We start from the raw sequence: 15,879 nt of genomic DNA on the forward strand, positions 1-15,879 counted from the left end.
GTGTAGGCGATTGGAGCTCAGAATGCTGGTAAATTGTCAAACATCCACACTTGTACATTTATGGGTTTATTTGAGTCAAACTGATGACAATGGCTGGGAAGCAAATCTCAACCAATTGAGAAAATGCTCTGGAGAATGGCCCTTCTACAGCCTATTTTATATACTGCAATCCATAGAGGAGATTCTGTAAGAGGGTTACATGAAATCCATTGGTGGTAGATTAGGGAGGGGGGAGAGAGCTAAGTGGGGAAATCTCTGAGTTTGGATAAAGAGCAAAGTGGAGAGAGAAGTACTAATTTCACATTGGTGGGTATAGGACAGTTAACAAGGAACAGTTATAGCACATAGGGCTGGTATTGGGGGAACAAGGGAACAATGGGGATTCTGTGGCCTCAGGCTCTAGTGCTGTGGGTGTGCCCGAGGGGTCTGGGAAAGGAAATGACTACATTCCAAAGGTATGCTATCTTAGGTGCAAAAAAGATAATAGGCTCACTTAAAAAAAATTTATTGGATTTATTGGGGTAACATTGGCTAAAAAGTTAAACAGGTTTCAGGTGTACAATTCTATGCTATATCAGCTGTATATTGTATTGTGTGTTCACCATCCCAAGTAGACAGTCTCATTTAAGGTAAAGATTGACCTCTGTCAAGGAAGCCTAGTACATGACTGCTGCTATGACTCACTTTTAGTTATCAATTTTTAAAAATATTTTATTTATTGATTTTTTAGAGAGAGAGGAGTGAGAGAGAGAGAGACAGAGAGAGAGAGAAGAGGGAGGAGCAGGAAGCATCAACTCCCATATGTGCCTTGACCAGGCAAGGCCAAGGTTTCGAACCGGCGACCTCAGTGTTCCAGGTCGACGCTTTATCCCACTGCGCCACCACAGGTCAGGCCTAGTTATCAATTTTTATGTTCAGACCATCCTACGTGATTACTTTTGGTCTCTGAGTTTGTAAGGCCCACCATGCAGGTCTCTCCTGAGTTTGTCAGGTTTAGTACGTGGCCCCTTTTCATCCACAAGCCTCTTCCAAGTTCATTCAAGTTGTTAGAATTCAGGTTCCGTGTGTGTGTGTGTGTGTGTGTGTGTGTGTGTGTGTGTGTGTGTGGTTGGAGGACTGGCTCTCATTTTCTTGCTGGCTGTGAACCAGGGGCCAATCTCAGTTGAGAGGCCGGCTGCATCTCTTGCCATGGGGACCCCTGTGTCTTTGAAGGCAACAATGAAGAACTTCCCTTATGTCCATCCTCTCGTATTTCAAATCTCTTTCACCAGGAAGATCCCAGTCCCTTTTAAGGGCTCATGTGATCAGGTCTATTGAGAATGATCTCCCTAAAAACTGATTTGGGCCTTAATTACATCTGCAAAATGCCTTTATGGCTGCACCTAGATTAATGCTCGATTGACTAACTGCGAGAAGGTATGTGTACAAGAGAGACTGACGGAGTCCTGGGGACCATCTTAGAACTCTACCTACCATGTACAACATGTAGATGAATCCATAATCAATGGTCAACAAAAGAAGTCAGTCACGAAAGTATAAATAATGTACGATTCCATTTATATAAAACACAAGAACAGGAAGCACTGATCTGTGGTGTTAGAAGTCAGATAGTGATTACTCTTGGGTCCATGGTAACTGGAAAAGGAAAGGAGGGTGTTATGGGGGCTGATAATGTTTTTGTTTCTTGGTCTTTGACCTGATTACATAGGTGTGTTCAGCTTGGGAAAACACAGCTAAGCTGTACATTTTTAGCATAATCTGGTTTATTATTTTTAAATAGATGTACCAATATTGATCGACTTACAACCTATGCAACTTATGACCATTCAACTTTATGACCACAATCGCTAGCCATGACTGCTCAGCGTCTGGCAGCGCAAGCGTTGCCCAGCTGGGCGTCCGACAGTGCAGACCAGCTTCTGGCATCACTACCATCGCTGCGTGCACCATTTCAACTGTTATCCCAGGCTCGGTACAGCAATTTGTGTTTTGTGTCTTGGATATTTTTCATCAAATCCCTCCCAAGATGTCTACCAAGAGGAAATTGTCTTTGCAAATGTTAAACCAGTTGTACTGGTAATGCAGTGTTTTACTTAAACCTGACGAATGTAAAAATAAGAAACAAAATGGTGTAGAGATTATACAAATGGCATAAAATGAACAAAGAAAATCATGATATATAACAATAATGAAAGAAAATTATGATAAAATATGACTTAAAGATTTTTTTTGTGTGTATTTTTCTGAAGCTGGAAACAGGGAGGCAGACAGACTCCCGCATGCACCCAACCGGGATCCACCCGGCACGCCCACCAGGGGGCATCGCTTGAACCAGAGCCATTCTAGCGCCTGAGGCAGAGGCCATGGAGCCATCCCCAGCGCCCGGGCCATCTTTGCTCCAATGGAGCCTCGGCTGCGGGAGGGGAAGAGAGAGACAGAGAGGAAGGAGAGGGGGAGGGGTGGAGAAGTAGATGGGTGCTTCTCCTGTGTGCCCTGGCCGGGAATCGAACCCGGGACTTCCGCACTCCAGGCCGACGCTCTACCACTGAGCCAACCGGCCAGGGCTGACTTAAAGATTTTTATAACATCATTTCACAGTACTGTACATATAGCCTACTCAACTTACGACCAAATCATGTTACGACCGGTCTGTCGGAACCAATTGTGGTCGTAAGTCGAGCACTAGCTGTATTTACTTATTTATTTATTGTAAGGAAGTATGTACTGAAAGACAACTATCAGAGCAGGTACCTGATGGCGGTGGAGAATAGGAGGAAAAGAAAAGAAACAAGGGTACCTTGCCTGGAGTGATGATGGTGTTACCTCATGAACTCTGCAGCTGAGGGCCAAACTTGGTAAAAATTGGGAAACATGGTCAACTTGGATCTGTGTACAGAATCTGCCACATAATTTGTGGGGCCCAGTGCAAGGCCTCCTTGTTCAAAACTTTTTATGAATTGGAAGACAGCAAGAGTGGACCATGAAGCCATGAGTGGTTCCACCAGAGACCCGCACCAGCCTAACCTTTATATATGGGAGAAAGGCCACATCTCTCACTCCAAAGAGTTTTTGCTAGGTGAGCTACTTTGGACATATAGAGCTTCCGTCCTTTCCACCATAAAATGGGTCCGCCAGCTGTTAGGAGGCGCTAATTAATTAATAAATGCAAAAGCAAGCACTTTTTGATATGAAAGACACCACAAATATATCAGGTTTATTATACTAATGGACCATTTAATGTTTATGTTATTTCCTTAATTAGTTGAAAACCCTATCCGTGAGCTCACGGGTAATATTTATTTGACACATAAACTCTTTATAGATAGCACAGGGTCCATTTCCACCTTGTGAATTCCATGAATTGCAAGGTGTGGGTGGAACCCTAAACATGAGATTTAACCGTGCATTTTTTGGTCTTTCCAGTTCAAAGAGAAAAATATTAAATACCAAGGCCAGCATATTGGAGTCTTTTTCTTGCCTCTGCGGGAGTTTCGGTCAAGTTCCAAGTTGAATTCCTGACCGGACTCTAGAACCTCCCCCAGTGGCTGGAGGGCCCTGGGAAGGGCGCCCTAGAATTATCCAGCTAGGGCTCAGTGGTGAAAGCGCGGCCACGTGACTCCCCAGGCGAGGGGAGACTGCGGTGTGTGGGTGAGCTCGTGCGGGGCAGGGTGGGGAGGAAGGTGTGGGAGGAAAGGGAAGTGCATGTAGGGGGTTAGGATTTCTGAAGAGGCACCACTTGGCACTGCATTTCATGTTTATTTTCCCTGGTGTGCACTCTGGAAGCACACATCTTTCGAGACACAGTTACTTACTAAAGCTTAGGGGGACTGTGGTACTCGAAGGCGGCCAGCTGTCTGACCTAAGATTTACGAGTGGTTCCAGGGATGAGACAAGGTCCCAGTGTCTCGGTGACAACAAGGTCTTTGACGATCAGCCAAGAGCTGCAGCTGGGGAAGAAAAAGAGGCCTGTGGCAGGGGCAGCGAGCCCCTGAATTTCCTTCCCGCAGGAGTTTGGCGCCGTGGGCCATCAGCATGCAGAAGCGGCGCGCGCCGTCCTTGAAGGGGTGCCCGGCTGACCTTGCTCCGCATTCTCGGGAGAAATCTCCCGTAGAGCGCGAGGACACGGCCACCGTGGTGACTCAGTGCCCAGCACGGCGCATGCAAATATTCCCCTCCTGCAAGCCCAGCTCTGCAGCCACGGCTTCCCTTTCCTGCCCCCTTTTTAAATTCCACTATTCAAGCCCAGTGTTTTCCGCTCCACCCCTCCCCCTCTCCACTGCCTGCCAGTCATTAGCTAGACTGTCGGGGTGTTTGTACCCCACCTCCCAGCCACAGAACTGAAGGCCAACCTTCACGTTCCCTCGCTACAAACCCGGGGATCAGACGTGGCCGGCCGAGGCAGGGCACAGTGCAGGGCAACAGCGATCCCGAGTCGGACCAGAAGGGGCGGTGCGCTGCGCGCCGCCTGCTGCCCGCTGCCCGCTGCCGGGCCCGGCTCCCCATTGGCCGCCACCTACGCGGGAGGGGCCGCCCGGCGCTTAGGACACCTGGCGTTGCCCCTCTGCGGGGAAATCGGCGATGCCGGGCACCGGTGCCCTGGGGTGAAGGCATTCGGAGGGAGAGCGCCGGGCTGCACCGAGCTCGCCGCAGCCAGCCCTTCGCTGCCCGCCGCCGCCCCGGCGCTGGCGACGCTTGGGTGCCCCTGTGCCGGCCGCGCCAGCCGGAAACTTTGCCTCAAGAAGTCCCTATCCGCCTGACCGCGCCAAGAGGCACCTAGTTGGTCGTGTGTCTGCCGGGACCCCAGAGCCTCGCGCGTGATTGCGGGGACCCCTGGCGCCTTCCGCGCCCCGCCGCGCACGAGCAGTCGCCAGGATGCGCTACGCGGATCCCTCGGCGAACAGGGATTTGTTGGGGAACCGAACTTTGCTCTTTATCTTCATCTGCGCCTTCGCCTTGGTGACTTTGCTGCAACAGATCTTGTATGGCCGAAACTACATCAAAAGGTGAGCAAGTCCAAGTGCGGGTGGGAGTGCGTGGACCCCGCGGACGAGCCCCATGTGGCGTCTGCAGCATCCACCCGAGCGTCCCCGGGGTGAGTGACCATGGGGTCTGCACTTAGTCGTAGCACCACTGTGTTAGTTTTGGGTCACGGTGGTGGTCCAAAGTGCATCTCTCCTCCCAGCCAGAAGAGAGCGCCTGCCCAACGCAGGCAGGAGGGGCCCAACAACTTCGTTCTGTTGTTAAAAATTGGGGACAGGTTAGAATCGAGTGGCCAAGCTGACGATATATCATTTGACTGCCGTGAGAGGCCGCAGGGACCAGATTGGTGTCCCCCAAATCTACAGTGCCATGGCCATCTGATTGGCGAGGAGGCTCCCGGGAGTGGGAGGCTCAAAACCAGAGTTGTTTGCCTTGCAAGTCCTGGACTTGTGGGGCCCTTAGGAGAAAAAGCATATCTCTCCCTCTCCAGTCAGGTGGGAGTGATAGTGGGCGGAGACGATGGGACAGGGATACTGAATTTATAAACCTCTGGATCTGTGAAATTCACAACCTGATCCCTTCTGAAACAGCTGGTCCTTTCTCATCCTTCTGCAGGTCAGAGCTGCAGCCAAAGTTAACCCTTCCTTCGTTGAGCCCTGCTCCCACCCCACCCCATCACCCGCAACTCAGTTCAGAGAAACAGCAGTAGTAGGAGGTGGCGCTAGTAAACTTGGGCCCAGTCTCAGTCCCTTCTGCCCGCTTTGCTGGCTGAGGCGAAAACGCTTCGGGTTACTCCAGCTAGTTTCAGGGCCTGCGAAGAGCGCAGCCTTAGGATAGATCCGCATGCGCATCAGAACCTCTTTTGCAAAGAGCCCACCTTTCCTTTCAGCTGGAGGTTTTTTCTTTGCTGCCAGTGTCTCCCTACTCTCACTTCCTCCTGCCCCCCACCCACCCAGGCTGATAGAAAACCAAATGCTTCTCTAGCTATGTAAACCTCTCATCTTTAAACTTCCAAATAATAAAACAGTTGTTCTCTTTTCATCCTTTGGGCTCTACATTAAGTGATTTGTGCCTTCCAGTGTGGACAGTATGTGGGGGTGGGAGAGTGAGCATTGCTACTGGCTCTGGCGCTTACAGTAGGAAAACCATTGGCCATCTCCCTCTCCATGTTCCAGGGCTGGGGAACAGGTACTTCCAGATAGCCACTGCTCCTGACTTTCCCAGTGTTTCTTCCTGGCGGAAGGCAGCTGATGAGCATGGTGCTGGTGGCTCTAATGGACATTTTCAGAGAATCTCCTGGCTTGCTGGAGTCCATTGGGTCCGCTTCCTCTTTTGGTTATTGTCTCCTATCTCTCATGTCCCTATGCAAGGACAGCTGGGCTCAAATGGCCTGCTGTAGCCCTCCCTGCTACACTTGTTTTTCAACAACGTGGCTCTGGGTTCCTGCCCCCTCATGGCACCTACCCAGAACTGCAGGGATCATTGCTGCCCTGTCAAAAGCAGGAGAATATCTGTGATCATGGCAAAGGCCAGCTCCATGACCAACTGCTTGCTCCAGAGAGCCCTCCCTGGTCCCGGGTGGATGGGCTAACTGCCCGGAGTTCAACAGGCCTACCAGTTGCTTCCCAACCTCCCTCGCACAGAGACCTTGGACTCCTAAATCTCAGGTGCCACCTTGCCCAGGGATTTGGTTAACCCAATCAAGCAAGCAAAGCTTGTGTATACCTGACTTTGGAAAGGTGCCAGAATGATGTGGTCCTGGGATTCAGGGGAATTGCTTTCTGTCCGAGGAAACAAAATGGCCACACATGAGACAGTTATAAAGTAAGTATTAAAATATCGGAGGAGGGAGGCACCACTGGGCTGAAGTAGTTAGGGGAGGCTTCCTGGAGGAGGTGAAGTAAGGATATGATTTGGTTAGGTAGAGGGGAAGGGCACATCCTGAAGGCAGCTGCAAAGGTGCAGAGATGTGGCACCACCTCCTCTCCCCTCTCCCGTGTCTGACCCTCCCCACAGTCCAGCGTTGGCCTAACCATTGATTTGTTCTTCATGGAGCCACTCTGACCTGAACGAGGTTCTTTTTCTAACTTCCTAAGTTGGATGCTTATGTCTTTAATTCCAGCCTTTATTGTTTTCTAATGTAAACTTTTAAGTTTCCTCTAAGGACTTCTCTAGGTATATTCTTTAAGTTTTGGGATGATGATAACAAACTGAGAATTGTATTGCATAACTATGTGCCAGGTCCTGGTCCAAGTGCTTAGTATATTACCTTACTAAACTCTAACACGTAATAGATGCTATTACTGTTCTCATTTTATAGATGAGGAAACTAAGATACAGTGAAGTCAAGTAATTGTTCAAGGTCATATACAAAGTAACTACCGAAAGTACTTTCATTATTGTGAATTCCAAGTATTTTCTAATTTCTTTTTTTTTTCCTTTCTCTCTCTGTCTCTCTCTGTCTGTCTCTCTTTCTTTCTTTATTTTTGTAATAGAGACAGAGAGAGACAAATAGAGGGACAGATAGGGACAGATAGACAGGAAGAAAGAGAGATGAGAAGCATCAATTCTTTGTTGTGGCACCTTAGTTGTTCACTGATTGCTTTCTCATATGTACCTTGACCAGGGGCTACAGCAGAACGAGTGACCCCTTGCTCAAGCCAGCGACCTTGGGCTCAAGCTGGTGAGCCTCGCTCAAACCAGATGAGTCTGCACTCCAGCTGGCAACCTCAGGGTTTCGAACCTGGGTCCTCCATGTCCCAGTATGACGCTCTATCCACTGCGCCACCGCCTGGTCAGGCTTTAATTTCTATTATTTATTTTTTCTACTCATAAATTTAGAAACGTTCTATACTTTCCAAATACTTCCTTTTTACTTATCTTTTTGAATTTTGAACTCAAATACATTATGATACATTGTAATAGGACAACAAGGTATTTATGATGCTGCTTCCTTGGAATCTGTAGCGAATTGCTTTGTGGCCTAGTACATGGTTGATTTTTTAAGTATTAGGTATGTAGTACTCTCTCATGATTGAAGGCAGAATTCTTACATGTCTGTTAATCAAGTGGTTTTGTACTTTTCAGTCTTCTATAGCCTTATCAATGTTTTGTTGTTCTGCTTTATCTATTAATTTCTAAAAGATGTGTGATGAAATCTTTCTCTTTAATAGTGGATTTGTCAGTTTCTTATCAACTTTACCCTTATGCATATTGAAATGACATTATTAGGTGCATCCTAGTTTAGATATATTGGCCTCCTAATGAACTGAACCTATTACAGTATAGTGACTGTCTTTGTTTCTAGTAATACTTTGAGCTTTAAAGTCCATTTTGTCTAACATTGTGAGACAGCTTCCATTTGGTTACTACTTGCTTGTTACAATCATATAATAGCCATTATACGGGAAGCATAAATTATGGGGATTGGCAGCTGCCCCTGAGGCAGCTGCTGGCTTTAGCACACATCTACTACTTCTTTCCTTGCCACATTATTCATCCATTTAAGAAGGCATTTTATATACATGTCAATCATTGTTTTAGTGTTTTTATGAGTCGGAGATGTTGCAGAGTGGGTTCCCTGGAAAGCAGACTCTAAGCCAGAGACTAGAGGCATTATGTTTAGTAAGATGTGTTCTTGGGATCAACACATGGGGAAGGGAGAAACAGAGCTTCCATCCTAGGGAAGGCCCTCGTCCCCGCCCATAGGGATCCCTCAGAGCTAGGTCCTCAGGGGGTGGGGAGGCCGGGCCTCTATACCTCTGTGTTGAGTTTCCGGTCATTGGATGTGGGCCATCTCTGGAAAAGGGCATAATCTTGGCCACGTTGTCTCTCCTCACGTGAGACAATTCCCAGAGGGCTGGTGAGGTGGGGGCTGCCGCTCTCAGCACCCCTAGCAGGTCAGGAAGAAATCCTGCATTCCTGAGGGGGTGCCTGCCACAAGGGTTATTCTGTCTGCCATATTGCCAGAAATGGAAGTCCTTGAATGTCTCCATTCTCCATCCCCTCCCTTTTCCCCCTCTGCCCCCCCCAAAAGTCCCAGTTCCTTGGATGAGTCTGTACCTGAAGCCCCACTCTTAAAGGAGAGCATTGCTCCCGTCAGCCTGGGATCTCTTAGCCACATCACATCTGTCCTGCACTGTGCCCTCACCCACCCGGCGTCCCCACTGCTGTGCCTTCCGTTGTCTCTCTGCTGGGCCAAACCCCACTCCTCCCTGGGCTCCCAGCCCACTTCCCTGTCTCGGAACTGATAGTGCCGGTGCAGTCTGGACCCGCATGTCCCACCCAGCGCTGTCCTCTCAGTCTGGACCCGCATGTCCCACCCAGCGCTGTCCTCTTGCTTTCCGTGACTGCACAGGGACAGGTGCTGAGGCCAAGCCCACTTTGTCCTGCCTCCTGCAGGGAGGACTCCTGAACGCTGCCATCCCCAGCCTGCCTCTCACCTGTGCCTCGAGGGTGTTGATCTGGGCTGTCTGCATGTGGCTGGTGCAGACCTGTAACTTGAGGATAAGAACTGGGTCAAGGAAAAGTACAGGCTGACTTTGAGCTGTATTTGAAGTGTATATTTGAAGTGCTGTCATTGCTGAGCCATCTGTCCCCCCACCCAGGGACAAAGCCTCTGGTTCCACTGACCTGAGAAACAGGCACGGCCCCAGGAGATAGGGACCATGAGACAGAGGATCCACGTAAAGGGTGGGTTTGGAGGGGGAGGGCGCCTAGTGGGGACAGGGTGGTGGTGAGGTGCCCTAGAGAGGAGGAAGGCGCCGCACTGACCGTCACCTAGAGTGTGTCCTGTGCTGGCTGAACATCTACATTTTGCTGGTCAGAGCAAGTTTCTACTGAGTACCTGCTGCAGGGCTGGGATGAGGGTGAGAAGAAGGTGCTAAGGGGGCAGAATTTAAGGAGGCCTCTCTTGGGTGTCAACCCTGTATTTCACGGGTCTGAGAGGGGGGCTGCCCTCAATTGTGTGCCCAAGGCGCCTTGCTCGTCACTGCAGTCCTGGCCCTGGCCTGCTGCACACTCCGCCTGCACTGGGTGGTAGACCCGAGCTTCCCGTCCCTTCCCCAGATGCCCCCAGGGCCACGGCAGTGCTCTCTCACTCAGCCCCTTTGCCCATCTCTCTCTAGTCTTTTTCTTTTTGACATTTGTACTTTCTGGAAATTTTTACCTCTTAGAGGGCCTAGCTTTTCCTCTTTGACTTATCCAGGCCCATTCACTTCTCATCTAATAAACTCTCATCCAAAAATTCTCCGGTTTAGCTCTTAACCCTCTGCATAGGGATCCTTCCACAACATACACACATTGAGGTGATGGGTTCACCAAATATTAATGATTAACATTCACTAAGGGTTCATGAGCCAGGTTCTGACCTAAGCAGATAATCCTGAATGAGGATCATTTCATTTAAGCCTCACAATAGTCCTGTTGAACAGATATAGTCATCCTTATTTAATACTTACTCAGAGAGGGTGAGTAACTTGTATAAGGTCACACAGCTTGTAAGACGATTGTAAGAGATGTTTTATTTCCTTCTGAATTCCCAGGACCTAGCACGGTACCTGACATTAATTGTTGAATGAATGGATGCATTCAAAGGGAGCCCCAAAGCTTTTTTCTAACCATCAGGGACCATCCCTTAAATACCCATTCAGCTTTGTGTTGTGGGAGAGAGGATGTTGTGAAAGAATTATTAGGTATGATTCATGTCCTTAGAAACTTCCGAACACTGAAAGAGACAAACAGGAAAAATATGTAAGGCTGTATAAAATGCATTCACAACTGTGTGGCATAGAGGACAGATCTTGTCGGTCTCAGAGGAGACGGTGCCCAGGGTGCAGTCAGGGGCCTGAGCGCAGAGGAGAGCGGAAGGCTGCCGTGCTCCTCCTGGAAATCAGGCTTGACCAAATGTTTAACAAGGGAGCTGGGAGGGGCCTGATGTTGTTGGATGACGTAGGGTGCCCACGCGCGTGGCCCGAGGGGAGGTTGGGCAGGCAGTGGAGGTCTGGAACGTCAGGCCAGGGAATAGGACTGTTTGGAAGTTGGCCTGGGTGGCAGGCTTCTCTGTGGTGCAGAGGCTGGAGGTGACGAGGTGGCCCCAGAGCTGTGCCTGGAGCTCGTCCAGTTTCTCTCTCTGGGTCCCTTCCATGGCTGGGCGCCCCCGTGTTCACCTGCCCTGCCCCTGCCGTGACATTGCCAGCGCTTGGACTCCCCTGGGTTCTGGCCCAACCACTTCCTAGCCAGAGGCCTCTGCTCCATCTGCTCACCAGCATCCTGGGTCCGGGGCCTGGGGCCTCTCACGAGGCCAGCCCTCTGCTGCCCGCAGATTCCCTATCCACCCCAGAGCCTGGTTGCTCTGCCATTCTCCTCCGTTCCCCTAGGGCAGGTGGCGAGCACGGAGGACCAGCCTGAGGAGTGCCCCCCACCCTCTCCTCCCTCAGGACTCTCCCACCTGCAGCATCCTTTCTGTTGCCCCAAATGAGGGGCCCCAGAGGCAAGCCCCAGGGATGAACTTACCTCCCTTTCTCTCTGAGCTGCTTCTGGGGGGAATGTTAGCATCTGCTGCTTCACAAGGAAGTAATGTGAGTCACTGGTGATTCAGGAGTAAGGACAGGCAAGAGGGACATGAAACTGATAATTATGCCCATTAGTCGGCTGAAAAGGCTTCCCAGCTGACAGGCACTTCCGCTTTGATCTGGGGGGAAGGTCTCAGCACCTCCTCTGAGAGTCTCTCTGACCCCCTGCCCAGCTCCTTATGTGGATCTGGGGAGGGCAGAAGACTGTGGGAGGTGTGGGGGAGCAATCTGGGCGCCCCAGGAAGGGCACCACACTCTCAGGCTCCCAGGTGCCCAGCTGAGTTATTTGTTCCTCAGAAGATGGGGGACCCCTCCATCTTGGATGGCTTTGAGGGGCCACAGGAAGGTGGCACTGCTTCTCTGAACTGAGGCTACATCACCTGCCAGCGGTCTGTCCCTGAGCCCCAGCCGCACGGACCACCTTGCCAGCCCCAGAATAAGTGGGCGCCCTGTCACCCCAGGGCCATCACGGGTGCTAGCCCTCTTCCTGGCATTCTTTACGAGGATTTGTCTGCTCCCTCCTCACTCACTCAGTGTCCTGCTCAGTGTCACCCTCTCCAGAAGAAGACTGCCCTAAGGGGAATAGCACCCTCACCCACCCCAAGCTCCCGCCCCCCTGCCTCCCTTCACTTTTCTCGGCACCATTCTTCATCATCTGACCCCCCACGGGTTGCGTTGGCTGCTGGGCTACTGCTGGTGCATCTGTCCTCCTCTGGTAGAAATTCCGTGTCATGGGGGCAAGGCTTTTGTTAATTTGTTCCCTGTTGAACCTCAGCACCCGGCCTGGCACAGCTGTGCAATAAGTGTAGACTAATACAATAAACTAAACATGTGATATATATACACATATATAATAGAATAAAAATAGCACGAATAGATAAGGAAAACTATCTTCAGTCAGCTGTGAGGTACGATGCAAGTGATTTGCTCATTAATAATAGAAGACTGTTTATGCATTTTATTTCACAAGCTTGGTGTGAAAGAAATGGCTCATTGCCTCCTTTTCTTTTGATTAAGACAAAAACTAAACCTTACCCATTAGCTGATGGGGAATTGAGTCTAACTTTATTGAGGGGCCTTCCCTCCCAGGGTCATATGAAAGCCATGGAGGCTCTTGTGGAACAAAGATTGGATGGGGGTGAGGGGTCCTGGGGCCATCCTAGCCTTAGCCAATCTGCTCATTGCTTTCTGGAGGCTTTTGGATCCCTTTTAGAGCCCTGGCCCAGCCTCCTGAGGTCCCTAAGCATCAATCTCTCTGGGTCCTGCTGTCCATTTAAAGGGAAGCCCAGGGAAGGAACCCCACCATAGCAGAGGGGCTTCCTGGGCCTGAGTACTTTTCTGCTCAGCTGTGGTCTCCCCACATCCACCCAGCCCTCCTGGGCCTGAAGGCCCCCCCTGCGTCCCTCTGCAATGGCCAAACACAACTTTGTTCCCCCCACACACATACACCCTATGTGGCCCTAAAGTAAGGGAGGGAAAAAAAGCCAAACTACCCCTCTTGGAAATGGAGGAGAGAAAATACAAATGAATAATGCAATAGATTATCCTCCCAGGAAAGTTAAGTACTGATGTTTTGTGAATTATTTTCTTCTTTTTTATTTATTTTTCTCAAATAGAGCCAACTCAAGGTTATTCTTATAATAATAGCAGCTCGGGCATTTGCATTTCTTTTATGTGCTTTGTGGAGTGGGAGGGAGAAGGGTGGTTACAGGCAGAGCCCTTGAAGTCACTCACCTGGGCTTCCTCTGTGGGTGCCTTTTGCAATGGTGAGTGTATCTGTCATGCAGGAGACAGAGGCTGCGGTTGGGTCACTGACCCCCTCAAGCTGGAAGACCCCAGGGTATGCTGTGGGCAGCTGACTCCCATGACAGGAGCCAGGACTTTGGTAGCCAAAGAATGGAACTGGGAGTGGGGACTTCTGGGTTCCAGGCCTCGAGCAGCCTGAGAGGCCACTTCCCACTGTCTGCCTCAGTTTCCTTAGCTGTGACGGAGAGGCCCACTCTGTCTCCCTCTTCGGACTATGGCCAGGATCAAGCAAGATGATATAAGAAGGGGCAACAGTGGGTCCCCAAGCTGCAAGAAGTGTTTAGTCTGCATTGTGTTTCAAGTTTGAATTAACGATCAGCATTTAAAATTTGGGATATCAAAAGCCTGGATTTCTAGCCTCTCTTGGAAAACTGAGCAAAGTGGCATTTTGTTGTAGGGGCCTGCCTTCCCGTGTGACAACAGTGGCCTGGAGCTCAGGGCACCTACACTGGCAGGGAGGCAGGCAGGCAGAACACACACCCTCATTCTTCCACTTCGCTCCTTCTCTGTCTGGCCCCAGAGGCTGGCCGACCCTCTCCCTGGCGGAAGTGAAGTGGTGCTTTGTGGGAACACGAGGTATTAATGTATGGTTGGATTTTTATTGGATGTTTTAGCCAGGGTGTGTTACAATCTAAATGGTCCATGGAGAGCAAAGATGATGAGTTATTAAGGGAAAGTGAGGGCGTTTTGGGACCATCCCTAACTTCCTGAGTTGCGCACAGTAAATAGATTTATTTGCTTCTTAAGGACAGTCAGGATTTCGCTCTGGTCTAAAGCAATTACTCACCTGCTTTTTATCTTCCCAAATGTTGTCACCAGCCGCCTTCTATCTCTCCAAGCTACATGCCTTTATTTATTCCTTTGCTGTCATCTCAGCCAGGTTTGGGGAGGGAGCAGAGCTTACCATGTGCTTTGAGACAATTGTCTTGAACCAGAAGTGGCCTTCTGTGATGGGAAACTAGATTTTATTAAAAGCTTTGCAGTCTGTCCGGCAGCCTCTGAGGCCAGTGCTGGCAAGCGAGAGCCCTTCTGGTGTAAGTCTCTCAAGGTGGGAACTGAGAGACACAACATGTGCGAGTTAGGCGAGCACTGTGACCTTGATCTGGCTAAGCCTCAGTTTCCCTGTGTGCACAGTGTGTAACCTCGGCTCTGCCAGGAAAGGTGCAGTGAGGGGATAGATGTAGCTGAGCCGAGAATCCTGTAAACGTTTATTACCATCATCCTCATGGTTGGGCATCACCCTCGTCTCCATGAAGTGTGTCACTTGGCACAGGACAGTATGTGGCTCTCTGGTAGACAGGCTTAACCCAGCACGTGAACGTGAGTACCGACTGCCTCGTTCTCTTGCCAGAGGCCTCCAGTTTGGTTGGCAGAGTGGCGACCAGCTGGCCAATTGGACGGGGCTCTTTAATATCACGGACATCCCAGAGTCACCCAGCGGCAGTGACTCCAGCTCCAGGTACAGACCCGGGCACATAACCAGGGGGGGGGAAGCCTTTCCTGGGGTGACCCTGCAGCCCCCACCCCATGGCCCATCCTCATAGCTGCCCTTAGGGAAGAAGACAGCTCAGCTCACTCATTTTGGGATCCTGACTTGTCTCCTTTGACATGAGGGATGAGGGCTAGGACTCAATTACGACAAAGTAGGGACTCACTGTCTCCCCTCTGTTGGAAGGTGGGCTGAGGGGTCTCAAGCCTCCATTTGAGGTATGGTATCAGCTCCATACCTGCTGCAGGATTTTGGATATCAGCCTGCAAGGTGTATAGGTGTGTGTTGGGGGGTGGCAGCAGGGGTGGGTGGCAGCCCTGGGTTCCCAGCTCCTCTGAAATCCCACTGCAAAGGCGGTTCCTCCTTTGCCCACCGCTGAGGCTGACTTGGGCTGGGGAAGAACTGTTTTGTCAAGATGGCCCTGAGATATGACATTCATAACGTCATGTGGTTATTTCTTCTTGATCTGTTGTAGTGTTTGAGCTAAAATCAGCGATTAAGGCCACTCTGCACACTCAGCAGAGGGAGACCCGTAATTATTTGTTGAATGAACGAAAATGGAATATTCTCAGGCGGGATGCACTCTTTGCAGGGAAGCATTGTGAGGAGTTTTTTCGGGCAAGGCAGGTTGCTCTCTCTATTGGAGTAGGTGTGGCCAGAACCCACCAGCTAAGGGCTTCCAGGGGCTGATTAATTGGTTTTGCTTCCTCATTTTTGCATTTCGAAGAACAGACTAATTCTCAATCTGTTTCCCCGGGAAAGAAGTCTGAGTGTTTGTTGCTGTTTATACTGACACCAGAACATTCAGCTGACCCTGCAGAGAAGTAGTATGGTTTTCAGGGACCCCCAATACATGTTATTTTGTTCACCGCTTTGGAAAAGATATGGCTCCCATGTCATAAATCAGCTGAGGAGGTGTCGGCACAGGTGTGTGCTGGAAGCCCTGACCAGCCTCTTGACCTCTGGGATGTCACCCAGGAAGAGTGAGGAGTCCAGAGTTGCCCCTTCCAAATGTTGAGCCTCCAATGTTGG

General features: G+C 50.2%; 1 protein-coding gene and 1 non-coding gene across 4 annotated transcripts in view; one reads left to right on the forward strand and one right to left on the reverse strand.

The window, feature by feature from the left end:
* Positions 1–2,489: 2,489 nt before the first annotated feature.
* TRNAS-GGA (transfer RNA serine (anticodon GGA)) lies at positions 2,490–2,565 on the reverse strand. Its single transcript has one exon. It is a non-coding gene; the product is annotated as a tRNA-Ser (tRNA).
* A 1,650-nt stretch (positions 2,566–4,215) lies between these two features.
* Positions 4,216–15,879, forward strand: part of ST8SIA5 (ST8 alpha-N-acetyl-neuraminide alpha-2,8-sialyltransferase 5) — a 47,535-nt gene continuing 35,871 nt past the window's right edge. The window contains exons 1-2 of one of the 3 annotated variants that reach the window (XM_066246428.1): positions 4,216–5,003; positions 14,710–14,817. In XM_066246428.1, the coding sequence (XP_066102525.1) occupies positions 4,873–5,003; positions 14,710–14,817 (239 nt within the window). In that variant the 5' untranslated portion in view covers positions 4,216–4,872. The remainder of the gene's footprint in view (positions 5,004–14,709; positions 14,818–15,879) is intronic. The other 2 variants (XM_066246430.1, XM_066246429.1) reach the window with 2 other exon arrangements.

This window comes from Saccopteryx bilineata, chromosome 11 (genome assembly GCF_036850765.1).
Source record: "Saccopteryx bilineata isolate mSacBil1 chromosome 11, mSacBil1_pri_phased_curated, whole genome shotgun sequence".
In the NCBI taxonomy this organism is placed as follows: Eukaryota; Metazoa; Chordata; class Mammalia; order Chiroptera; family Emballonuridae; genus Saccopteryx; species Saccopteryx bilineata.